This window comes from Anolis sagrei, chromosome 2, assembly GCF_037176765.1.
Source record: "Anolis sagrei isolate rAnoSag1 chromosome 2, rAnoSag1.mat, whole genome shotgun sequence".
Lineage (NCBI taxonomy): Eukaryota > Metazoa > Chordata > Lepidosauria > Squamata > Dactyloidae > Anolis > Anolis sagrei.
In genome coordinates, this window is record NC_090022.1 from 85775458 (window position 1) to 85803350 (window position 27893).

Sequence of the window (27893 nt, forward strand, 5' to 3'; positions counted from 1 at the left end):
CACCCCAGGCCATATTCCTCCATACACATTCAAAAAGGCCAGAAGGAGCACTGCGATGGAGAAAGTAGAACATGTTGATGCTTCTTTTAGATTCTCTTGCAGCACACTAAGCTCTCATATTTCTCCATTCAAAGAAGGGGATGGTTCTTTTTTTTTTTTAAATAAGCTTTAAGATACAGTTCCCAGATACACCCATGGATAAGCTGACACAGGTATTTTGAGTCAGCTTCTAGATTTAGACATGAGTATGTAAGTGTGTGTGTACATATGCTACTGTTTTCCTACCTAACTACCATCTCCCCTTGGTAGGATCCCTTTAAAGCAATTTCAAAATTGAAAACATAAATGATTAAAAAGACAAAATCCAAAAAATATATAAAAACACAAAATATTCAGTTCCGGCATCTTCGACTACATACCAGCATCACTTCATCAGTTAAAGCAGACTGGAATTATCTGGCAAGAATCATCGTTCCCCGCCACACACACACACACCTATCACCAACCTTCAATCACACCTACATGTGCTGATCTGTATAATTATGTTTCCAAGGCAACATCTCCTACTAGGAAATGTGGGGCTGATGAACTATGTGATAACCTCACCCTCTGTTAGAACACGGTTGCCATAGTTGTTTTTGCTAGTATTTCACCTGCTCTGTGCATCCAGCATATTCCTGGCTGTACATATTGCCACATGAAGGTGAGGACGTGCTGCAGTATAAATCAAATACTTTAGCTTCATCAAACAGGACTGTGACCGAGAATAAACTGCTGGTGTACCTGAGAAAGAATAATTGGGTTTTTCTGTGCATCTTTATTCCTAGCAACTTTTTTGAGTTGTCTTCTAAACATGAGTCGTAACAGTTCTTGCCTTCCTCTGAAGCAAGTGTGCAAGTTCTGTACTGGAGGGGAAAACATAAGGATGAGCAAAAAAGAGACAGGCAGACAAGGATGATAACTTTGAGTGGCTGCAAGAAGGAACAAGAAGGCCAAGAGATTACTTTGAGAAGAGATGCTTCTAACCTGATCTGAAGGGAGGCTCCCAATTGTAGAAGGACCTTAAAGAAATGAAGAAAAGAACAGAGCAAACCAGATAAAAGACAAAAATGGATACAGGAGGGAAATGGTGACTGGGTCATCAGTGGCCATAATGGCTGGAAACTATGGGGTTGTAATTCAACATGTAATTCACAATGGTCTAGACCAGTGGTTCTCAACCTGTGGGTCCCCAGGTGTTTTGGCCTACAACTCCCAGCTGTTAGGATTTCTGCACTGGAACTGTGGCACAGCTGGCTGGGAGTCACCTGCATTAGATCACTACTGACCGAAAGGTCATGAGTTCGAAGCCAGCCTGGGTCGGAGTGGGCTTCCGACCATTGTGTATCTCACTGTTAACCTTTGCAGCCTGAAAGACAGTTGCATCTGTCAAGTAGGAAATTTAGGTACCGCTTATGCGGGGAGGCTAATTTAACTAATTTACAACACCATAAAATCTCCAGCAAGTAAGCAAGCAAAGAATGAGGAAGTACTCCATCAATGTCTCAAATGGACGGTGAAGCGACAGCTCCCCCAGTGGCCAGAATACGCTCATAAAAGCTGGAAAGTTAAATAGCCTCTGTGTGTCTGTCTATATATGTTGTGTGTCTATGGCATTAAATGTTTGCCATGTATATGTACATTGTAATCCATCCTGAGTCCCCTGCAGGGTGAGAAGGGTGGAATATAAATAATACTGTAAATAAAAAAAAACATACATACATCTGGGGACCCACAGGTTGAGAACCATTGGCCTAGATTCTAAATATTAATTTTCCTCCCATACTCATCCCTCATCTTGAAGGATCCTCCTTCTCCCTCTTTTCTGCCTTCTTGAGCCATAGTTTACTTGGAATTCTCTGGATCTCGTGTTCCCTCAGATGTTAATTAACCTTTTCTTTCAATATATCAATTGCACAACCTCCCATATTCTCAATAATTTAAGTCACCCTTTGAGGTTACTTAAACTCAAATAAGTCCTGGATTCTTCCTGGTACTTGACAGAGCCACTGTCCCAGTAACAGCTTGGGAAATAATTTCTCAGTGTTAATGTGTAAAGTCTTCCCAAATGAGAAGAACACATCTGCTATGGAGATAGACTGGCTCAGAATCAAAGTTAATTGAAAATTTGCTTCTCTGGGAGTACCTCATGAAGGAAAGACAGAAGTGTGGAACATATGTGTGATTGTCTCATGCAAATCCATAGCTAAAATAACAATTGTATTTGAAGAAAGGCTTCCTAGGTCGGCACGTTTTATTATTAACTTTTTTTTATCTCTATAGTGATATAGATCCAACAACAATACATTTTTTTTAAAAAAAAACCTTATTACACCACACAATATTTTTTTAAAAGCCAGTTCACAGAATTTATTATTGGAATGCTGGAAAGTAGCCACTGTAGATCTGGAAAAACAAACAGGCGAATGAGAACAAAGGACAGAGGGGACTCTACTTGATTTTTTTCCTGCCTAAGTATATTGGTAAGAGGGAAAGAGGCCCATGCTGTTGTTGGTGATGATGTTGTTCAAAACTTAAAAGGGTTCTTCCTTTTAAAGGCAAGTGAAATTAACGTGAGGAGCCTGACTTCACGTTCCCCCACTCCTTTGTCTGAGGAGGAAAAGGGACAAACAAGCTGTTCATGTTTTGTTGCAACTGAAAGAATATGACATCCCACACCTGCTGTTTCATACCTGCATTGTAGCCTCCAGTAATAATGACAGTCTAGAAATCCTGGAGTGGCAGTAATTATTCACAAAGGTTTTGGGTTAACATGTTACATTTAAGTGCAGTTTAATAAGCCCCAATATTGTGTGTTTGTTTCTAGTTGGTTCACATAAAAGTGGTTTGCTTTGAACAATCCAATTATGGATGCAAGGGAGAGCAGTCTTGCAATTGAGAGCCCTTGAAGTGTAGTGGTTCAGGTTTGAACTAGAATACCTGGAGACGAAGGTTTGAATCCTCGCTCAGCCATGGAAACCCAGTTGGTGACTTTAGATAAGTCACATGCTCTCAACCTCAGAGGTAAACAGAGGCAAAGCCCTCTAAACAAATCTTGCCAAGAAAACCCCACGATAGGGTCACCTTAGGGTTGCCATAAATCAGAAACCACTTAAAGGTGCATGATCGGAACAGTGTTGTACCCAAACCTTATTATGAGCATCTGGCAGTCCCCATTCCTTCGAGGAGGAGGCCCGGACGAATGTACGAGGCATAGGCTAAAGACTTCCAGCACCCTATGGACTTAATAACCTCCACCGGGACTACGTCTGTAGCCACTGTGGTGGCTGCCCTGATTCTGAAAGAATGCCCCCCAAACTCAGCACACAGGAGGCCCAAGTCCACAAGGAATCTGTGGAAGATGGTCATGAACTGGTACCTGGTAAGAGGGCTCCCATCTCGGTAAACGAACAGGAGGCCTGGGGCTGGGCCTAATGAGTGCACAAACCTGGCCAGAGCCCGGACTGGGCACAGCTGCCCCGACCTCATCAATCAGGGCCAGCTAATCACCCCCCAACAAAGGATTCCCACAGGCAGTAAGAAGCCAGAGTTTGCAACTGCTAGGCATTAAATGCTGATCAAGGTGGCCAATTGAAACATTTACACCTACCTCAAACAGACAAGAGTTCTTTCTCCCACTCTGGACATTCACAGATACATAAAGCCCATTTTCTTAGTTTCCGACAGACCTCACAACCTCTGAGGAGGTCTGCCATAGATGTGAGTGAAACATCAGGAGAGAATGCCTCAGGAACATGGCCATACAGCCCGGAAAACTCACAACAACCTATTCTAGTCACCTATTTTGGCTCAATGTTAGCTTTATTGTCATACCATGCATTCAAAGCTAGAAATTTTAAAAATTAATTTTCATAAATTTTCCAAAACTTATTCTATGAATCTTAGGAATCTTACTTCACTCCTTGACAGATATGGGATGGGGAAATACTTGGTTTTTCAATAAAATATGTGAAGTGGACCTTGGGATTATTGTTGACCATAAATTGAACATGACACAGCAGTGTGATGCTGCAGCAAAGTAGGCAAATACTATTTTAGTCTGCATTAATAGAGCCATAGTTTTCCAAGTAAGGGAAGTAATAGTTCCATTATATTCTGATCAGCCTTTATCTGGAGCATTGTGTTTAGTCCTGGGCCCCTCATTATAAGAAGGATATAGACAAGTTGGAGCAGAATCAGAAAAAGAGCAACAAGGACGATAAGTGGTATGAAGAACTAAACATATGAGGAAAGGTTGAAGGAGCTGGGCATGATTGCACTCTTTAAATACCTCAAAGGCTGTCATAGAGAGGAGGGTATTGTTTTGAGTGGAACCAAGAATAAAGATTTTATGTTACAGGAGGGCAAATGTTGATTGACCATTAGACGGAACTTGACAGTGGTTCAGCAATGGAATTAATTGCCCAGAGAGGAGATAGGGTGGTTGGTTGTTTCTCTGCACGTCTCAGGAAACAACTAAGCAACTATCTGCTCAGGATGCTTTAGCCGGAGATTTTGTATTGAGCAGGGGATTGGTCACAATGACACAGGGGATTCCCTTCAATTCTATTATTCTTTGATTCAACACAGTGCTGAATATGCAGATGCTATGATACTTAGGGTGAACTGGAGGCCAGATTTCAAATAGAATTCCTTTAATGGGAAGCACATATTCAAATGTTGCCTCCTAATTTAGAGTTATTTGAAAACTCATCAAAACTTCTGCTGAAAAAAAACAGACATTATTTCACAAAATATCCCAGTGTCACTTAAGAACAAGTCTTTCTTAAATCTACAACTTTGCCTGGCAGGAAACAATTGGCCACGCCATTCTTCTTTCTTATTTTCATGAAGGGATTCCCAGCATCAATAGTCTTTTTTTGCCTTACACATTCCATGCCTATGTATGGCTCGTGTTACACCAAATCACCTCACTTCAGATATGGATTGGGAGCCTGGCAGCTTCTCAGACAAGTACATTTAAGCTCCTGTATAGCAAATTCTTTTTGAATGGGTTGTTGTAGGTTTTTTCAGGCTATATGGCCATGTTCTAGAGGCATTCTCTCCTGACGTTTCGCTTGCATATATGGCAAGCATCCAAATGATCTCTTTGAATGAATGCATGGTGGAAACTGATGACAGGCTGCTGTACAGAATTGCTGCTAGAAAAGTAACCACTCTCCTTCATGTCCATTTTGCCTTGGGAATGGAAAAAAGCACTAGTCATGCACATTTCTGGTGTAGAAAGTACCCCCTCAAACTGAGCAGCTAAAATAAGACTTACATGACTACAGTGTTATTTGTTCTGAATTTTTCAAACATAACATTTGCTAACATAAAGCAAGATAGCTGGTATGTTCCCTTATGCAATGGCCAGGCCCATAGCCAGGATTTTGATTCGTGGGGGGGGGGGGGCTGAGTTTGATTTTTGGGAGGGGGGGCTGAGTCTGAATGAAAGAGGGTCTACCCTAGCAAACCTTTTGTATTGTTACCCCAATACCCCCATGCATATGGGATATATTGAGTATGGTGATCAGATCATGATATGAATAAACATAACAGTTTAAATAATGCACCAGTAAGGCCTTCAGTAAGAACTGACCACGGAACAACAGACTGGTTCAAGATTGGGAAAGGCGTACGGCAAGGCTGCATACTTGCACCCAACCTTTTAAACTTGTATGCAGAACACATCATGCGATGTGTGGGGCTTGATGAATGCAAAGCTGGGATGAAAATTGCTGGAAGAAACATTAACAACCTCAGATATGCAGATGACACCACTCTGATGGCCCAAAGCGAGGAGGAGCTGAGGAGCCTTCTAATCAAGGTGAAAGAAGAAAGCAAAAACCGGGTTGCAGCTAAACATAAAAAAAACCAAGATTATGGCAACAAGAATGATTGACAACTGGAAATTAGAGGGGAAAAATGTGGAGGCCGTGACAGACTTTGTATTTCTAGGTGCAAAGATTACTGCAGATGCAGACTGTGGCCAGGAAATCAGAAGACACTTACTTCTTGGGAAGAGAGCAATGTCCAATCTCGATGAAATAGTAAAGAGTAGAAACATCAGACTGGCAACAAAGATCCGCCTAGTCAAAGCCATGGAATTCCCTGTAGTAACCTACGGATGTGAGAGCTGGACCTTAGGGAAGGCTGAGCGAAGGAAGATCGATGCTTTTGAGCTGTGGTGCTGGAGGAAAGTTCTGAGAGTGCCTTGGACTGCGACAAGATCCAACCAGTCCATCCTCCAGGAAATAAAGCCCGACTGCTCATTGGAGGGAAGGATACTAGAGACAAAGCTGAAGTACTTTGGCCACATCATGAGGAGACAGCAAAGCCTAGAGAAGACAATTACGCTGGGGAAAGTAGAAGCTAAAAGGAAGAGGGGCCGACCAAGGGCAAGATGGATGGATGGCATCCTTGAAGTGAATGGACTGGCCTTGAAGGAGCTGGGGGTGGTGACGGCTGACAGGGAGCTCTGGTGTGGGCTGGTCCATGAGGTCACGAAGAGTTGGAGACGACTGAACGAGTGAACAACAAAGGCCTTCTCATGGACCACCATGAGAATTTCGAGGGGGGGGGGGCTGAAGCCCCTCAAGCCCCCCCCCCCCCCCCATGCCTGGCAATGGCATATATGTGCAAAGGGAGAATACCACTATACTTACTTTAATAGAGAAGAAGTATTTTTACTTTTTGGACTATAACTCCCAGTATGCTTAGCCACCATGGGAACTGATGGTGCTGGTTGGGAAACTCTGGGAGCTGTAGTCCAAAAAGTAATTTCATAATATTCATAAAATACTAGGAGACAGCTAGGTATATAAAGTTTTAAAAAATAATAATAATGAAGGTCATATTGATTAGTGCCCAGCAGGAAGCACCACCAAAATAACATGTGTATTCAAGAGGCTATCAGCAGTATACATCTTCTAGAAAAAAAGGGGGACTTTCTACTCTTGATGCTCATTTGGTCTTAAATGCATTTGTTCTTCTTGGCCACCTCTTATTCCCCCCTCCCCAAACCAAATCTTGCTTTGCTTCATGTGTTTGTTCATGATGCTTCCTCACAAAGCAAAGCCTTTTGGTTCTGGTGTTGCTTGGATGTGTTTCATCTTCAGCAGCAGTTACAGAGGCACATGGGAAAGCACAAGGCATGTCTATCATCAAAGGCTGATAGTCAGAAATGTAGAGGTTATAGTCTGCTTTCCTGTTACCTGTCAAGCATAATTACAGCTCAAACACTTATATATACTTTAAGGGTAAGGTTTTCCAATAGTGGAGCCTTATTTGAAGGTTACTACATGCTAAACTCCATCCATGAATTCAAATCCGTGAGACGGGATGAGCTCCCATTTGTGAGTCCCAGCTTCCCATGCGGGGATGTGAGAGAAGCCTCCCACAGGATGGTAACACATTCAGACATCCCCTGGGCAACGACCTTGCAGAAGGACAATTCTCTCATACCAGAAGCCACTTGCAGTATATTCTCCAGTTGCTTCTGACATGGAAAGAAAATCCTGGTTTTGATAGTTATGGAAGAAGCTCTGTTCCAAACTACTGAAAATCTCATTCAGCCTCATTTTTGACTGCTGAAAATAGTAAACCCAGAAGACTTTCAAAGATAGCTATATCATTAAAGATTCTAGTCTAAGGAGACTTGAAAATGTCACTTTTTAAAAGAAGATAAATTCTATGGCCAACCTTCATGTTCTCTGTTTCTTCTGTGTTTCACAGAACCATGGAGCAAACATAGTCTTAGAAATGTTGTTTCCTCACTGTCTGTTTGCTTGAAATATTTTCTCTGTTAATCTTTTGTTTGTTTGTTTTAACCCAACAGTACGGAAACAGGAAATCATTAAAGTGACAGAACAGCTGATTGAAGCAATAAGCAATGGTGACTTTGAGTCCTACACGTGAGTTTGTCAAATGGATTGTAGATTTCACAGGAATATGTTGGTATGATATACTAGTATGGTAGCCTAATGCATAGTAGCATAGTTAGCAGTAAATGTTCCAGATGATTTTAGCTTAAAAAACAAAAACAATAAATCAGATCTCTAAGCCGAACATGCAGTTCCAAGCCTTTCAGCTTCTGTCATCCACTTTGCTATCTTTTCCCTCAAAATGCATCCCTGGATCTGGTACCTAGGCCCCTCGACGACCCCTATATACAAAAATGGATGGGTTGTTCTGTGAGTTCACTATAGTAAATGAGACCAGACTTCTGTCAAAACTTAACAGGAACAGCCAGGCACAGTTGTTAAAAAGAGTAAACATAGATATGTTTATTATTACACAATTTAATCAAACATTAATCCATGAACTATTTAATCATTCACAGGTCTCCATTTTTTTTTCTTCCTGGCTGATTATCCTATCTCTATTACAGCTTTTCCTTGTTTACTGTCTGTCACAGATGAGCTTTAGTCTGGTATACTTTCTCCCTCATAGGTCCCCATTCATAGCATTCACTGAACTGTGACTGGCTGGCACCAAATAAGCTTGTCTAACTTCTTTCTTCACACATGGTGAGGTTACTTTGAAAGCCAGCGAACTGGTGGTTTTCTTGTATGGGTATACAATGCACTTAAACCACCATGCCATCCCAAGCCACTGTCCTTATTATCTCTCTTCATAATTGAACAATTATTAATTAAAACAGGTGAATCTCCTTTGCAGCCTGGGAAAGATAAATCATAAGTACTTTTCTATCATGTTGGGATTGCAAAGAAAGAGACTATGCTAATGGCAGTAGTGCTGCTGGTAGCATCTCTCATGTTAGGCCAGCTTTTGTGGAGGAGCTAGACTAAATGTGATAAACAGCTACTGTGGGGCGTGGGGGGGGGGGAGTGACAGGAGTAGAAGATTTTGAACAACAACAGTAGCACTGTTGCTTACACTTGCTGTGAAGAAGGAAGAATGGTAAAGACTTATTAGACAAGAAAGGGGATGTATAAGCATTGCTATTGAAACTGAAAGCTTCTATGCTGGAGTCCTGGCAGAGATTGTATACCAAAACAGGACTTGCTGTCAATCTGAAGTTGTTTGAAAGCAGAAGGCATAAACAGGGCAGAATCAAAAATTGCAGGAAAATTTGATTTAGGATCAACAAATGAAGCAGGAGAGCAACTGATGGAATTTTACAAGGCCAAACATTTGTCCCATGCAAATAAAGTTTTCAAGCAACCAAACAGATGACTGTATACATGGACCAATACAGAAATAATATAGATAGCGTTATTGGAAAAAGAAGAAGATTGAGAGACTCCGTTCTCTCTGCAAAAACAGGTCCAGGACCAGAGTATTGATCAGACCACGAACTGCTGCCATTAAAAACTATTGAGATGTCCAGCAAAACCACAGGGACACACTCCCCCTGTCCATTTCCATATGTAGGTGACTAAAGGTGTTTCATCTTGTAATCATCTTGTAGATCTAGATAAACTGTCTCAAGCAGAAATCCATGGAGATGGGAGGCTACCGTATGCTCCAGGGCCTTGCCCCAAAATTGAATGTGAAAGACTTCCTGATTATTCAGAATGGCGGAATCCAAGGAGATCTTTTTTAGTGATGGCTTCACCATTCTTACAGCCTGCTTTAGACAATGAGAAACTTCTCCTTGCCACTCATGCTTTTTCACTGCTTCTTTTTATTTTCCTTACTATAGAAAAAAATCCATTAGGGAAGGAAAGAAGAAATACCATAGTTTTACTGTCTTTTGAGTGGTAGTGCTAGGGACAGTCTATCTAGAAGCATTGTGCCTATATTCCCCCTGCCAGCTACAAAGTATTCCAACATTTACAGGATTATCTCTGTTGGGTATGATTATGACACAAACAATTTGTTCCTTTAACTTAGGGACCTTGACAACAAAATCTTACTATTATTGGATTTCACTTCACTATTTACCAATGATCTACTGTTCCCAGCACTGATGCTACCATCCTGAAATCTGATTAGTTGTCTTCTAAGCCAACACACAAGAATTACTGCATATAGTGGCAATGTTTTAGTTATCTGTTTATTTTCTTTACAGAGATGTGTTAACCCAAATATAGCTTCATGAAAACCTCAAGCCATCAATAACACTGTAAAAGAAAACAAACAACATTTCTTCCCCAAAACACCAGGTTTAAAGCATAGCCAGAAAGACATGTCTGATAGATTTATAAAACATAAAAATACATGCTGGCTTGCGCAGTCAGCAATATCTCTCCTCATTGCCCCAAAGGCACAATGGAATCGAAGGTTTTTAAACACTAACTTGGTAAAATAAGAAGTGAGCTGACAAGTTAGCTGTTTTGGGAAAGGGAGTTCTACCACAGTGGTGCTATTGCGAAAGGTTTATTGTTATGGGTCTGGTGTCTTACTAAATCAGATTCAAAGCATGGGCCACCTAAATATCAATATATTAGCAGATGGCCTCATAGTTGAGGATATTTTTGAGGTGAACTGGAAGCATTAAACTGAGTTTTAGCACTTCAATCTCATTTTTTGAACAGTGCTGGGAGCAATTTCGGAACCAACAGTGCTTTTTGCACAAGTGTTAGTAACACTTCATCCATTCATTCCCAATAACTAGTGAACTGTCACATTTCCCATCAAAATGATTATAGCAATTGTAATAGTAAACAAAGTTGATAGAAATGGAGAGTGAGAGACACCTGTTGAATATCCATTACAAACATACCTCGGTGTGACTTTCCTAGACCAGGCTTCTCGGTATTCTGAGACTACCAGTGGGGAAGGCATCAAGCAACATGAAAAGAAACATGAATAAAAGGTTGGGAGTTGAGATGCTACAAGTCAACATTCCCTGGAAAATTAAAACAACAACAATTATTGATTTGTATCATGCTGGACCACCACCACCCCGCACATGTATATGTGTGTGTGCGCGCACAAACACACACACCTACCTTTAATTGTACAGAAAGGACATTCTCTATATTCCTGATTAAGTGACTTTCTGAACTTCATATCAATGTAGTGTCACCTAAAATAAATTGGATGGTGTTTCAGCAGCATGAAGCTGTCTTTGGTCTGAGAAGCATGAGATAGCTCTTGAAAGAATGTGCCTTCCATAATTTCACAGTTGAAAACTGGACCATGCATGGCCAAGCAACACTAGAATGTGAGTTGAGATGGCAAAAGTTATTGAGGAATAACACACAAGCCAGGAGAGGCCGCAGCAATTTGCTTTTGCCTAAGTCTACTAAGAATTGCAAGATTTTTTTCCACCTGCATTTCCTCTCCTTTCCCCCTGAAGGTTTAACTGGGTGCAGACTACTTTTGCACTTTGAACTGAGATTGCAGAAGTTGGTTTACTACATGGTGGATAAAGTGGGAAAGGAGAGAGAAACCAGGACATTTTAAAGCAACTGATAAAGTGGGACAGCAGAGGATTAATCAGGACTGTCCCTGCTAGATCAGGAGTGCTGGAGGTATGGAAAGATATATAGAGCACGTGTGGTAATGCTAAAAAGATTCAAGTCAGCAAAGACCATTGGCAGTGCCATGGGTGTAATCCTAACATACTTATTGTGCAATAAATTCTCCATAATAATATGCTTAAGACAGTACTGTTTAACTACCAATTCTTTCCAATGCCAGACAGTAAGTTCTGTAAAAAGCTAGTTGTTTCCTAATCATGCTCTTTAAGGTGCCACCAAAATCACCTCTTCTGCAACCCATTAAAACTCATGTGAGCTTCTTGCTCCCTCAGACCCAGAGGTTATACAGATAAATGTAGCTTTTACAGTCACAGGACAAGAAATGGACAAGATAAATTAAGTGTGCTAGAGCTCAGTGGTATGTGGAAAAACTAAAAAGAACATGAAAGCATTTTTAAAAAATAAGTTAAATGAAACAACATACTTTAATTTAATCATGCTTAATTAAAATTCATAAGGATTAAAATGTTATTAAATAAAGGCAATTGGGTAATTATAGTTCTTTCTTTCATAACTTCTGTCTTTCATGGACTTCTCCAGAAAAATGTGTGACCCTGGGATGACTGCCTTTGAACCAGAAGCTCTGGGGAACCTGGTAGAAGGGCTGGATTTCCATCGATTCTACTTTGAAAATTGTAAGCACCCTCTACCTTCGTAAAAGGTCATTTGATTCTGCTATGAGAACCTTAAGATTTGCATATCAACACACTTTATTAGTCTGATCTCATGCAGCTACGTCTAGTATAAATGTTTTGTAGTAAACTCTGTTGAGTCCTGAAAATGTAGATGCAAAAATGCTATAGGGCAGTGGTGGCTTGCTCCCTGGCTCACCCCCCCCCCCCCCCGCTTGTCCCACACTCCCCTGCCCCTCCCCACTCGCTTGCCTCACCTGATTGTCCCCAAGCCACCCACTCCCCATAGTCTACACACCTGCTTGCTCACCTGCCCCCACCCTGTGCACTCCCCATCCCCATTTGGATAATCAGTCTCTAAGGGTTCACCATCACTCCTATAGCATCAATTGCCCCAAGCTTAACATATGAGGGAATGTTTGCACATGGAAAGAGTCACATCAACACATATTTCTACATTATTGCCAACTCAGTTCTTCCATAACTTGAGCTTTATAAATTTAATGGTAAGACAATCACAAAATCACTTCCCACTCTTAATGGAGGGAAAACAAAACCACAAAATCACTGGCCTTTTCTTGATGGCATCATGAACAGTTGCAAGCTCAGTCCATCTCAACCATATTCAACCCTATTGTTGTTAATATATCTATATTCCTCTATTTATCCACTAAGGAGATTTTGATACTCCTCTTACTTTCCATCTTATCCTTACAAGAATTCAGCAAGTAATGTATTGCTAGGCTGAGAGTGATTGACCAAAAAGTTGCTTCAGTAGATCTTCATGGCTGATTAGAAAGCAGAAATTGGCTTTCCTGGGACTCAGTCCAACACTCCAATTAATATATTACACTGATCCCAGAAAGCGGGGCTCAAAGATATATTCCACCCAGGGCTTCACAATATACTTAAAAATACCCTATGTAGAAGGTGTCCTCTATGGTAATGAAAAGCTTCTTGACCAAGCAATGATAATCACAGCCCATTTCGCTAACATTTGTTGGGTCCTACCTGAATGACATTTGTCTTATCCCTTTTTGAAGAGAAGATTAGCTAAGCTGGACTTGTACTGATATTGCTTGTATAATGTCAATGCTTTAATTGCTGACATTTCCTCAAAATGAGGATCTCATTATCCATCGGAGAAAGAAATGAGCTTGAGGCTCTGGAAAACCACTGTTAGTCAGAATAGATCGTGCTGAGCAGGGGAAGATCTATGGACCAAGTCAGTATAAATTGGCTTTATAGTTTATATGTTCATAAAAACTAATAGTTCTCTTTTCATAAATGATTATCATAAATGTCTGTATGTAGTGTGAATATTTTGATTCTAGTAAATGAGCTGGATACTTTATTATCAAGTTCAATATGTACTAGCAGTGTTTATATGTGTCTTCAAGTTATCTGTTGACTTATAGCAAACACATGGATTTCAAAAGGTTTTCATAGGCAAGGAGTGCTCTGACGTGGTTTTGCCAGTTCCTTTCTCTAAACCAGTGGTTCTCAACCTTCCTAATGTGTGACCCCTTAATACAGTTCCTCATGTTGTGGTGACCCCCAACCCCAAAATTATTTTCATTTCTACTTCATAACTGTAATTTTATTTATTTATTTATTTATTTGCTATATTTATATACCGCCGTTTCTCAGCCTAGCCGGCGACTCAACGCGGTTTACAACATAATATAACAATCAACAGTATACAGTTAAAAGCATAAAAAACATAAAAAACATAAAAGCACAATTCATACATCAATACCAATCCAGTTCGACTCTTAACTAAAAACGTGATCCAGTTCGTCATCCATGTTGCCAGTCTTTTAGTCAATTTTACTATTGTTATTAATTGTAATGTAAATATCAGATATGCAGGATGTATTTTCATTCACTGGACCAAATTGGCACAAATAACTGATATGCCTAAATTAGAATACTGGTGAGGGTGGAGGGATTGATTTTCTCATTTGGGAGTTGTAGTTGCTGGGATTTATAGTTAACCTACAATCAAAGAGCATCCAGAACTCCACCAACAATGGAATTGAACCAAACGTGGTACATAGAACTCCCATGACCAACAGAAAATACTAAAAGGGTTTGGTGGGCAATTATCTTGAGTTTTGGAGTTGTAGTTCACCTACATCCAGAGAGCACTGTGGACTCAAACAATGATGGATCTGGACCAAACTTGGCATGAATCCTCAATATGCCCAAATCTGAACACTGGTGGAGTTTGAGGAAAACAGACCTTGACATTTGGGAGTTGCAGTTGCTGGGATTTATAGTTCACCTACAATACAGAGAGCATTCTGAACCCCACAAATGATAGAATTGGGCCAAACTTCCCACACAGAACCCTCATGACCAACAGAAAATGCTGTGTTTCCTTATGGTCTTTGGCAACCCCTCTGACACTCCCCCCTCGCAACCCTCCCAGGGGTCCCAACCCCCAGGTTGAGAAATGCCGCTCTAAATTATAGCCTACAGCACCTGGCATTTGTTGGTAGTTTCCCAGGGCTTGACTTTGCTTTCTTTCCAAGATCTGAAAGTATCTAGTGCAGGCATGGGCAAATTTGGGCCCTCCAGGCATTTTGGACTTCAACTCCCACAATTCCTAGAATGCTTTAAAAGAGGATCTCATCCCATCTTCAACCTGGTTGGAACATAAAGCAAAGCAAGTCAAAAAATGTTTTGCATACTTCTGTTTCTTTGTTGCCACAATGATTTTTCTGAAGACTAGATGAGAGACATTCATGTTAAAGTGAAGAAGTGAGGAGCAGACTACACTGATTTCCCTGATTTTTTCCCCCCACTCCATGTGCTTTCCACCCTTAGTATGGTCCAGGAACAGCAAGCCAGTGCACACGACCATTCTGAACCCACATATCCACTTAATGGGAGATGAGTCTGCCTGTATTGCTTACATTCGCATTACACAGTATGTTGATACAAGTGGGATCCCTCGCACTGCACAATCTGAGGAGACCCGAATCTGGCACCGCCGGGATGGCAAATGGCAAATTGTTCACTTCCACAGATCTGGAGCACCTTCTGTTCTACCGCAGTAAGTAAACTCCAAGTCTCTGTGATCTCCCTCAGCTCCTCTTTTGGTATACCAGTATGGAAAGAGTATTTCATTTATTCAATGTATTAGTAAATATGGTTGGTAAGTGTTTAATGAAGAAATAAATATAAACACGACAATAGTTGAGCAGCATTAAGATCAAATCTTGTGTCTGATCACAATTTGATTGATTTAAAAATGGATTTATTATATTATAAACAGGTCAAAGTCTGTTTGAGAAGACATTTGGAGAAATGTCTTTGAAAACTAAGGATTATTCATTAGGGCTGTAGATGTAGTCATCCAGTTGCTACTCCCAAAACAATTGCTAAATAGTAAATTTTTAGTTTCAATGGCTCTACCAGTAATTGGATTTTGGCCATATATGATTTTTTTTGTTTATGAAAATAGAGTTTCTGGGCATGTAGTTTGATCTCCCATCTGTTAAAGATGCCTGTTTCATCATTTGTTGGGATTCACTTGCAACCTGCCAAAATATTGAAGTCCTCTGTTATGCCATAGGGTCAGATGTTATCAGAAAGATATCACTCAAAAAGGATGCTTGCAACATTCATGGAATAGTAGTGTCTAGTAAGTAGACACTTTTGACAGCTCCACATCATATATTATCTTTCAACATGACAATATGGCTATGAAGAAATGTCACAATATCAAATTCCTGGTGAAGAGTGTGTTTCAATGTGTTCTCAGGATAAAAAGTGATATTAATTGAGACAAAACCACAAATAAAGTCAAACAAATGTAACACTATCACAAGGCCTCAATGTCTGGCTTACATATAATCTTTAATGATGCCATTTGAGGTTTCAATACCCACAGTCACCTTCCTATTCTTTCTATTCTTTCCCTATGATCTTATGGTTGCTTTGGTTGTTTTCTGTCTCTGCACCATTGTATTCCATATCAAAGAATCTGTGACCAGATCATGGAAGTGATTTAGAAGGTCCTTATTCATATTTTAAGCCTGAAAGAACGCATCAATTGTGGTGGGTACCAATTCCCCCAAAACTGAAAAATGAGTTATAGGTTGACTAGGAACAGATTTATTCCATACAGATCACAACTATCAAAATGTATCAAATCACTCCAGTACAGACAGGGATTGGAAAATTGCATTTTATAGAAAAAGAATGCATGTTCTCAGTACTTTTTTTGATTCCTGCAAAATTTGTTCAGGTAAATTTGGTACTTTTTGGAAACAAACATCTCAATTGTGAAATTGTACTTAAAGAAAGTTATAGACATATACTGTTTTTTTTAATAGACTGATGAATTCACACTTGCAGCTCCCTCATCTGCACTTTGGAATAGTTCAGTTTGGTATGACTTCAAGCTGTGCCTCAGTAACAGACGTAATAGTCATTAGCAGCCATTCTGCTGAAAACTGCTATTGAATTTAGGCATGATTCATTCCTTCATCCCTCTTAAGTGACATTCAAGAAGGAAACTAGCCATGAAAGCCTATGCATGACTACTTGGCATTAAGAACTACTGAACTGAAGGACCATATATATAACTGGAGTTCAATGTTTTTTTGTTTATTATAAGCCCTAAAGTTACTGAAATTCTCAGCTTTGATTATGGAGAATCCAGGCAATATTGTCAGATTCTTTTATTCCAGAGTTTTCTATGTCATCTTGCTATACACACACACACACACACACACACACACACATATCAGTCTTGATTTCTAGCAAAAAATAAATAAATTGTGATTTTGAATGGTGCAAGCCAGAAAAACTAGAAAGAGAAACCACCGAGGACTGGAAACATCCAAAAGAAAAGATGTAGAGCAGAGCCTTAGGGTGCATCTTGACAGGACAGAAGAGGCAATGCTGATCTGGAATGGGTTACTTCACTTCAGCATTGCAGGATGCTACACTCCCCACCCCCAAACTGTCCTGTTTCGTGCAGCTCAATTGCATCCCTGACCTTGCCTTCCTCGATCTGCTGTTTGTGATGCTTACCGAGCAGTAAAGAGTGCTGTCCGTCTCTTGGCACCTGTAGTGATGATATCCAGAGCAATGAATGCAAGAGAGGGGAAGGAGGAATGAGGAATTGCTTACTCCCCCCCCTCCCCCACCACCGATTGCTATGGATATTGTCACTCCAGGTGCCAAGTGACAAACAGTGCTATTTGTGTGCCCAGTGGGCATTGTAAATGGTAGATTGAGGGGACAAGGTAGGTGCTATCCCCTATCCACAGGCTGCCCAAGCCCAGGGAAAGCAGATCCTAAATAGAAAATGCCATAGTTGATTACACTTGCCTGTGACTGTGGGTTATGCCGGAGTTTTGGAAATCCCAAGACTTCTGAACATAGTTCAAGGCCATGTCAAGTCGAATCAACTTTATGCACCTTGCAATCACCACAGAGCTGATTGCCCCCCCCCCCCCCCATCTGCTTATGCTTAAATGCCGGTGGAGATGCACTCAAAGTCTCAAGGTATTGAAAAACAGGATTTTATTTTTCCAGTTAGCTAGATGGAAAAGTTAGCCTGTTCAGTGTAGACTGGCAAAGCACTGCTGATTCACCTGACAAGTCCTTCCACCCATCTGTAGCCAATGTAACTTTATTGGGGAAGTATTTTTTTGCAGTTTCCTGGGGTGCAGTAAAAATTTACAGGTTGTTATTGCACTTCTCTGAATTTCAAGCCAGAGAAGGGCAAGGCAGTATCTCAGTTTACGTGAAGTCTCTCTGAAACTCAGTGCAAGGAATGGGATTTCCTCTTACATCTTCTGACTTATCTTCAATCGTGCGATTTGAAATTCTTAAGAATGAAGCAACAGAAATAAATATAAATACTTGCACTTTTGCTTGGTAAGAAAAACCCATTTTCAATGTATAATGAACAAACAACTGGTTCTCCCTTTTCCCTTTGACCTTGTTCCTAGAGATGCCCTGTCCCAAATGCCTCTTTCTCTACAAGTCCAGGGAGTGTTTAAGATATATGTTGGTATGCTAGAGTGAAATTGCATTTCCCCATTGAATGGCAGGTGGTCCTTTCCCTCATTGTTTTCCAATAGATGCCATGTCTTCCCTGTCCCACCATCCGGTCCCACGGGCATTGCAGATTGATGGAGTTCTGTGTTATGCCCATATAGGTTATGTGAGGTATGTATGTGACTTCAAGTTGCCTCTCTACTTATTGTAACCCCATGAATTTCATAGGCTTTTCTTAGGCAAGGAACACAAGGTGGTTTTGCCATTTCCTTCCTCTGAAGCCTAACCTACAGCATCTGGTGTTCCTTGGTGGTTTTTCATCCAAGTACTAAATCAGGACTGACCATGTTGATCATCCAAGATTAGACAAGATCTGATGCTTTTACAATATTATAACAGGATAGCAGTCCTCAGCAGCATTCAGAAATTGTGGGGCAACCCATGTTTCACAGGCCGGTGACAGCTTAAATATATAGTTTCTGTTAGACTTGGGATCAAATCACTGTTGTAGTTTTCGGAGGGCCATTTTCATTTAATATCTGAAAACAGAAAGGGGAATGGAAAGATGAAAAGACGAGCAAAAAGGATTCAGAGAGTCAATATTTTTGGAAAGAGTTAAGTCCACAAAATACGTGAGGCAGGGGGATCTGCTGTGTCTTTTTCTCTCCCCGGCAGAAGAAGCCTCCTCCATTTTTTTTCTTGGCAAATTACCTCCTCCAGAGAGGGCCCTGGGAACTCTCTTTTCCAGTGACGCTAGCATCGAATCTGGGGAGAGGCGGATGAGCTTGCTCTATCAGCTCCAGCTCCTCTTGCGGGGACATGAGAGAAGCCTCCCACAAGGATGATAAAAACATCAAATCATCCAGGCGTCCCCTGGGCAACATCCTTGCAGACGGCCAATTCTCTCACACCAGAAGCGACTTGCAGTTTCTCAAGTCACTCCTGACATGACCAAAAAAAGAAAAAGAAAAAAGAAGCATAGAGTGGCCATTGAAAGTTCCTCTTGGAACATGATGGGGATTGAAGTTTTTCTCTCTGTGTGTCTCTCAACCAATAAAAAGCCTGGTGGTATCCATGCTCTGATTGACTGAGAATGGACACAATCAGCGACTACAATTCCCAAAATTATTTTAAAACTTTAAATAATTCTAAAAAATCAGTAGATTGGTAAATTGTTTTGAAACTTGGCAGGCTTGCAGTTGTAAATGGGGTTTACAACTGAAATAGGTTTCATGAAGATAGGCCTTTAAACGGCTGAGGATTGAGCCTTTAAAATTTCCCATTGTAGCCAATGGGCCGAATCTTTGTCGAATGAAACAAAATACACCCCTCCTTTTTGGCTAACTTTCTGGTAAACAAAATGAGGGGTCAGATGAAAACAGACCCAAAAACGGCATTCATTTGGCCTGAATGCATATGCCTATTTCCTGTGGTAGTCTATCTTGTCTCCCCTCTCACAGAGAGAAAATGGTTCTTAAGAAATCTTTAGCAAATGGGAGGCCCCTTCAGTTTGTTGTCCCAGAGGCTGATGAGCAGTTTTCAGCAGGGTGTTATCCCCCACCTCCAAAATCCTGAGGATAGGGGTGACCAGTTGACCGCTGCCAGTATTCCAGCTGCTCTGGGTTGTACAGAAGCTCTGCTGGTGCCAGATTCTGATTGGAAGGAGCCTGGTACTGGCAGAGATCCTGTTCAGCTTGGAGTAGATGTTGCAGTAAAACCAGCTCTTCAGTCCTGTGTCCCTAATCTTGAAAGGTGGGTGTTGATAGGGAATATAGGTCCATGTGTCAGATGCTGTGTAGAATAGTCACAACCCTTCACAGAGATGGCAAGAATAATTTTAAAGGGCTTTTAAAATTGCTTTTAGGTGGTTTGATTATTGTGGTGATTTTAATGGTTGAATACTATGATTTAGTCTCATCTGTTTTTACATTTAGTTATATTAGCTACCTTGAGTGTTGCTTTTAGTAGGAAAGTGGGGTGGAAATGTAAGAGTTAAATGGGCTGGGGTGAATCAAAGCATCCTTTTGGTGGAATAAAATGGCAATTTCTTTTTATGTTTTTCAGTTGAAACACCAACCACTCACAGGCCAGGTTTCTCACTGCCTCACTTCAAAAGGAAGATCCTTGATATTCTTTATCTAGGGAACTTGGCTGCTGACTCTACTACTTGGTTCTTGCTGGAATTTCTTTCACACACAGAGCTCCTCACCAAAACAAACCAAGAATTTAATAGACTTTTCTCCTTCTTTTTCGCACGCTCCATGTTGCCACTTTTGTGCCATTCTAGTAGAATAGGGCATGCACTAGGGCCCTACTGCATGAAACAGCTTTTTGTGTAAGAGGAGCAACCCATGAGCAATAGGCTGAGAAGGAGACCTTAAACCCGTACTGGTTTCACTCCTGCTAAATGTTCTCAAAATTGACCATTTTTCTTACAGAGACAGGTTCTCCTTCAGTCTTTGTGATTTGTACTAAGTCTTAAGAAGGGTTAGTAGAAAAGGGAGAATTTAAATGGCCAGCTGCCCCTACAGGTAGATTGATGTCCACACAATGATCTTACTGCATCATGATCTAAATCAAATTATTTATTTAAAAATATTAATATTCCACCCTCCATTATGTAAAATCCAACCAGTTCACAGTACCTCTACTAGGTTGAGTGTCTTATTCAGGGACCTCCCCCTGCCCCAACAACAATATTAACTTACCTTCTTGGAAAGGTACCCTTTGCAATTGGGTCAACTGATGATAGCAATGTTGATTTTAGAGGTTCACCTTTGGAGCCTGAGTGAAAGGAAACAGTTTACACTTCCTACCATGATAAGGTGTCTGAAATGGTCTAAAAGTCCAGTATGATGGTTAGACATCCCCTCCCTCTTTTAATGAGTGACAGCTTTCTAGCATCAGAAAATTTTCACTTCAATCTAATACAATATACGAACGTTCTTTATTCATGGTCAGCTTAGAAATAGCATTTTATATACATATAAGAAGGTTTCACCTGGCATTGAATTTGACTTCATTTTATGACTGCAATTTCTCAATCATTCTGAATCATTCTTTTCCTTGCCTTCTCCAAGACTTAGTTTCATAAAAATGCCAAATAGAAGACATGACAGTATTGTAGCTCCCCCTGGTAATGTAAAATACATTTTGAGGCCAAACGCTTTCCAGCAAAGACAGAGAATGCAAGCTTTTTAGTAAACACTTTTGAGGCATTTGGGTTACGCTTTTAACAAACACAATGAAACCTTTCGCTATCTCTTGTACTTTGAGCGCATGCCTTTTTATAGGAAAAAAAAGAAAAAGAAAATTCTTCCGTGTTATTTCGTAAATGGATTTTGAGTATTTGCTGAAATTGATCTTTATGTAATATCTAGAAATATCAACTGTTTGGGTTTGTGGCTGATTTTTAATGAGGTTGGGGATGGGGTGGGGCTTAATATGTTATTGTTTACATTTGGAACTGACTTTGTGTCAAATTGTTATTGAAAGTGCAAGAGGGTACAAGATGTGAGAAGCAAAGGCATGATTTCTGATGTGGGTTTCTGGTAAATCTCATGGAAAGTTGGATATCTTGTGGTGCCCTTTCTGTGGAAAGGTTGGAAAGCCAAATGGTGCATTCTAATGAATCCCAGTGGAGATGGAGGAAACTTCTGAACCGGGTTCAAAGGACAGCGTGTGAATGTCAGAGTCAACTTGGACAAAATGCTGGAATGGATCCTTCCCAAGGCCTGGAAATCTTTTGGAACAATGAATGGATAGTCAGGATGTTTCCCTGAGATCAGGGCTGTGTCATTTTGATGGACATGGAGGGCTGAAAGACTTCTATTTTTGGCATCACCTTCTTGCCTTCCAGTATAGGTTTGGGAAGTGTGATGGTTGTTACTTTTTGGTAGTCTTTTAATTTCTTGTCCCCTTTTATTTCCTCCCTTTCAACTTTAAATGTCTTTACTCTTCGATGTGAGATGGACTTCCGTGCACTTCTACGACCAGAACTTATAAATGGCACTTTCTTCATTTGCATGACATTTAACTTTATAAGCAGCGATGTATACTTCAGAGCAAACAAAATGCTTGTTTGGGGTCAATAACAACAAAAGTGGGGTAAGAATCTTTGTATAAATTGTGAATGGTGTAATTTTGCCTTTTCTGTGCTTTGAAATGCTTAGCTTTCCATCTTGTAAGGCAGGGTGGATGTCTGCCATTATTAAACCATGTTTGCAAATTGCAAGAATTAAGTTCCCATTGGAGCTGAGGGAGAGAAGAGGTGGGAAGCCCATTTGACAGAATTTGATTGTTTTAAAGAGGGGTTTACGTGTGACTTGGGTTGAGATGAGGTGTAAATGTACACAATACGATCATCAAAGTCATGTTGACACTCAATGGAATTACAAATAATTATGCTGAAATGACACATTGAGTTAAAAGGGGTTTTCATACAAATTAAGATTTTGATATCTTCCATGGCTGCAAATGGGTTGATTTTAAGTAAAAGTATTTGCTACTTGATCCACTACAACCAGCAGCATTTAAAATCACTATGGGAACATATTTTCCATTTATTGTTATGAGATATACACTACAAGGGACATTTGTGATCTGCCGGGGCCTACTCTTTTTAACCTTTCTTCTGAGCAAACCTGCTGGATGGGTTAAGGTTCTTTGGGACTCTAACAAAAATGTGAATCTCCTTTTGCATGTGAATTCCATTCTAAGTTTGTTACTAAACATTACTGGCCACTGAACTATTTACGTGGCCTTCACCATAGAAATGCTTGAGGTGGTAGATCTGGAATATTTGTTGCTGATGCTTACCTCGATAGGCTAGCTGGTCTGGGTTGTATCCCATCACGTGAGAGCTTTGCACCTAGAATATTATGTATGACTGGTCTTTCAGAAGCAAAAGACATCTTCCTCCCCGTGTTTACTATCTAGCATTACATTGTTAATTCAGGCCATGGTAACACTGCACATCATATAATGAGTTATTATTTTGTAGCTTCCAGTGTTATTTCTGAAGGCAAGCTCCCTCAGTACTTCAGAGTCCAGAGAAGCAGGGTTCTAGCAGAGCCTGAGCATTCTTTAAGTCTTCCAGTAAAGAAGGGACTCTGATAGGTAAAAAAGTATCCAGCCTCTTTACATTGAAATTGGACTTAAGCACCTGCACTTTATGGAGGGCCTTCCTATACCATGGATTGCATTTCAATGCCCTCTTGTGCATCCTTCATCTTGAGTTGCCACCAATGCATCTAAAGCCCATTTTTAATAATAAAATCTTCAACACCTCAATTTTTCTCTTATCTATCTACTTATCCTTGGAAATCCCCACTTGCCATTTTACCCTTTCCAATCACATCAGGTCACCTTTCCATGCAAAGGCACTTTCAATTGACTATCATGAAAACCAATTTTCCTCTAAAACTTTCAACAGAGCCTACAGGCATGACAGCTTTTCCCTCTTCATTGTGGCTGCCTCAGCTGAAGGAGCCAGTAATTTGATTCTTTTCTAAAAGCTGAGCTCTGTTTCACATAAATATGTGTGCATCAAGTCTACATCAGGTATCTGCCCTGCCATACTCTGCAACTGTCCCCATTTGGCAGAGACAATTCCAATCATCCTCTGTTACCCCGCATGTTGAGATGCTTTGTCTCAGTTTCTCTCTCCTCCTCTCAATTCCCCTCTTTTATTCTCACCTTACTGAAGTTGTTACCGACTGGGTTCCAAGTGCAAGAGTGGTTTGAGCTCCCTCAAATCAGCAGTAGTGAGAAGGGAAAGTTTTGCTCTTTCGAGTAGTCTAAGATAGAAGCCAACTGCTGCCCATTCTTTATGCTGGGTTGTAAGGGTGCTGCCTGATTTGGTCATGGCTCTGTATTAGCCTGATGAGTGCAACACCTAAATTAAGTAAGAGGAAATGCTATTGGGTGACAAACTACTAGGATTTTCATGGCTGCTAAGCCAAATCTGCAATAACCACTTGCCTTTGAGAAAAAAATAGATCACAAACTGCAGCTTTCTCAGTTTGACAGGAGTAGTCCCTCCCAGGAACCTTTTCCAGGCTCTTCTAGTTTATATGTGGTTCTTCATTAATAACTTTTACCATCTTGCTCACACTCTGATGATGCTCCAAACATTTCCACCTGTGAAATGTTCGGAGGGAATGATAGCTATGACTGGAGAAAAAAGCCTCTATTTTAAAATCAGCCTATTACACAGTTTATATATCTATAACACAGCACATCTGTTTTGTTTGGGTTCATTGTTTTGGTATGCACCCCCATGCTAGCCTCTCCCAGCACATCCTTGCCCTTGCTTGAAATGGACAAAATGGCTTCTGCTGGCCCAACAGAGCCTGAGTTCCTTCGCCATTCCCCGCCTCCATTTTGTAAACTGTATCAAAGTGACTGTATTGAAAGGCAACACATTTGCATTTGTATGCATATAATTTTATCAAGAAATGGAGGGAAATGACCTTAGTCAATGACCCTGAACAATACGAATCATGTATGCATAACAAAGCAGCAATGAGCAATAAAGATGCAATATTGATAGAGGAGAGGGATAAGGAAGGACATACTAATCCAAAACGCCATCTAACAAAGTGTGAGGAGATTTGATTGGGACCTTATTCCTCATTAGAATCTGGAAACCAGGGTCAAGGTGCCTATCTACCTGTCCTTTGTCTAACTCAGTGGTTCTCAGCCTGTGAGTCCCCAAGTGTTTTGGCCTACAACTCTCCAAAATCCCAACCAGTTTACCAGCTGTTAGGATTTCTGAGAGTTAAAGGCAAACACATCTGGAGACCCACAGGTTGAGAAGCACTGGTTTAACTCTATATGGAATAACCCCCCCTCCCCAATAAAAACAAAATCTAGATTGCTTAATTCAGGGACAACTAATATCTGGCAAAATGAGCAATACAGAAAGAACTCTGACGATCTCATGTAGTTTATTCTACAAAGGTTGCTCTTTCTAGGAATTCACCCAAATTCCTTTGACCAGAACCCAGCATAATTGGACGAATGTAAATTCATTGCTTTCAAAATAGTTTAAGCACTCTTAGTTTTATTGTTGGAGTTAGGCCCTATTGTTGGAGTTAGCAGATATTAGTTTCCTGCTACAGATGAGGGAGGGAGAGAGGGAGGATGCTATACCAGAATAATCCCTAGCAAATTCTTTTTGTTATAAATTTTAATTGAAACTATACCGATGGAACAGAAAAAAATCATCAAATGCTTTTCTAGTTATGGGGAATCTAAAGCCAAGCAAAAGATCCTACGCTCTTCCCTGGTTTCCCACCTACCTGGGGTGTAGGTTGTCTTTCCTCCTTCGATTTTCCTGTATGGTATTGCCTTTTTAAAGGACAAGATGCACTCCTTCTCCTCAGTTCTTGCATGGCTGCAAACTAACCACCTTTTGTCCTTTTTTGTTTTTTGTATGGTAAAATCTATGAGAAGGCAGGGTTTGGGATTATTTTTTTCTAACTGTTGCACAATTTTATGGCTTTTGTAACATTTTGGGGGGACAAGCAGGAAACATTAAGTGGTTAAAAATGAAACTATAAATGTATATACAAATATATATATTATACATATCAAATCTCTATGGAAATATTTATTTCACATAAATGCAAAAAAAAAGGGAAGGGGAATAGAAAAAGCAGCTTTGTAATGTAAAGAAATAAACTCCCGAGAGTGTCCCTCTCATGTTTGTTCACTTGATGTGACTAGAATATTTCAAAATTCTGCAGTATCTTTTGTAAGTGAATCAGAAGTGTAAAGCAGTGTGACTGTGTTGGATTCTTTGTTCCAGTTTTTTGAAGCTGTGGCTGTGAACAAAATGATCACTGCTAAAAAAATATATGCTACTTTTGGGGGGAGGGATGGGCTGGACAAGACGGGGATTGTCAGTTTTATTCTTGGTGTTTCAAGTGCAATAAAATAGCTACAAACTCCTCTCCTGAGTGTGAAAAACACTGGTTCTCACTAAATGACTCCCACTGTGTCTGGCTCTCATTTCTTTGTGGTGCTCCTATCGCTGCAATAATATATCTAGAATAGAGGTTGGGTAAGTGACCTTATCACACTCAAAATGGGAAACACCTTTCCTGTAAGTAATCTAGGGCTTCCAAGGACTGAATACATGCAAACCAGATCATACTCATAGTTGCCTCCTTCTTGTATCTATTGAAATTTCATGCTTTGTCTGATTATGAAGTAGAGGAATGACTCCGTCCAATCCATCCAATGTTCCCTTATGTTACAGCTTCTGAGTCAGGACTCCAAATTGTCTTCCACACCTCCTCTCCTGAGTGCATGCCTGTCTCCTTGCTGTACTGTTTGTGCAGTTACACAAGATCTGTTTGGCAGATCTTGTGTAACTGCACAAACATGTAAACTCCACCCTAATGGGGAAACGGGAAAACATACTGAGTTGTGTACTTCCAAGATATAAAATAAATAAATCAATAAATTTTTTAAAAGGAAGCAATAATGTGAAAAGAAAACATGAATGGCTTTACTCAGGGCCTTCCTCTACTTGTCGATGGAAGTGTATTGCTGATTGATTTAACAAAGAAAATTTGATCGGTAGGAAAACACTGTCCCCAAAACATGCCTCAATGAACACATCACTGGCTTCACTTACTTCACTTAGGCAATCCCTTGTAGCCCGAGGATGATGGTCCTCCAAGTCTAGTTTCTTAGTGGTGGGTTTGTAGGTAGTTGTGGAGTCCTATTCTTGATCTGCATGTTCTCCCACAGTGAGGACATCGGTTTCCAGGTGAAAGATGGTCCTGGTCAGGGTTGGCTTGAAGCACCTTCCTCTTGGTACATTTCTCCCTTTTGCCCTCCATTCATGCCTTTTTGAATTCTGCAGCAGCTGACCTTAAGTTAGAGCACTCAAGGGCCCTTGAACATCACCAGCACAGCTGACAAGATGCATGCAAGAGAACAGTCATACTTGGAAAGTCGTTCCTCCAACACGCATAGAGAAAACAGCTATAGGTGAAGACAAATGTCAATCTGTTTTACAAAAGCTACTGGCTGCATTACCTTTCATGTGAGTCCCTGTGGATTACAGATGAAATGGGCAGTGCATCATGTGATCATATCAGTAGGGCCTATGCAAAGGGTGTCTGTCCGAGATGGGTTACTTCCCTATATGATAAGCTCTTTTTTGTTTTCTTTCTCTTTTGTATTTCAGCACTGGATCCTGTTAATTTTGTTTCCCCTGATTAAAGTATTAGATTATGTCTTGAGTCCCATTTACGTGTCGTGCATGCACTTACCTCCTTCATTTTATATATGGAGTCAATACATATAATTGCTAGATTGTTGTGTAAAGGAAGAGCTCTTGATCCATGAGTCAATAATGAGGTGACTAATTTTGCTGAAAACACTCAATCATCTTGGTTGTTGAGAACAAAAAAATGATATGTGACAAATCCAAAAGGAAGTTTGTGAGATTAGGGAATATAACGGCAGTCACAAGAATAAAGTAATGAATACTGGAACAAATACCCAACTTCACCTATGTGGACATGGGGGCTGAGCAATTGTAGAGGTGGCAAATATCAGCACATTGGTCTGCTGCCGACAAATAGATAGATTCCATATTGGTCCTAATTAGAAAGGAAATTGAAAATGAAATGCCAACATCATACTGACTTTATAAAAATTCATCATGCCACAATTTCTAGAATACAGTGTATATGTCTGGTCACTACACCCAAAATAAATG

General features: G+C 40.4%; 1 protein-coding gene across 3 annotated transcripts in view; it reads left to right on the forward strand.

The window, feature by feature from the left end:
* Window positions 1–26145, forward strand: part of CAMK2A (calcium/calmodulin dependent protein kinase II alpha) — a 173310-nt gene extending 147165 nt beyond the window's left edge. For 2 of the 3 annotated variants that reach the window (XM_060765443.2, XM_060765444.2), the window contains 5 exons: window positions 7880–7955; window positions 12036–12130; window positions 14960–15188; window positions 18235–18322; window positions 20216–26145. In XM_060765443.2, coding sequence (XP_060621426.1) covers window positions 7880–7955; window positions 12036–12130; window positions 14960–15188; window positions 18235–18286 — 452 coding nt within the window. In that variant the 3' untranslated portion in view covers window positions 18287–18322; window positions 20216–26145. The remainder of the gene's footprint in view (window positions 1–7879; window positions 7956–12035; window positions 12131–14959; window positions 15189–18234; window positions 18323–20215) is intronic. The other variant, XM_060765445.2, reaches the window with a different exon arrangement.
* The last annotated feature ends 1748 nt before the right edge of the window (window positions 26146–27893 follow it).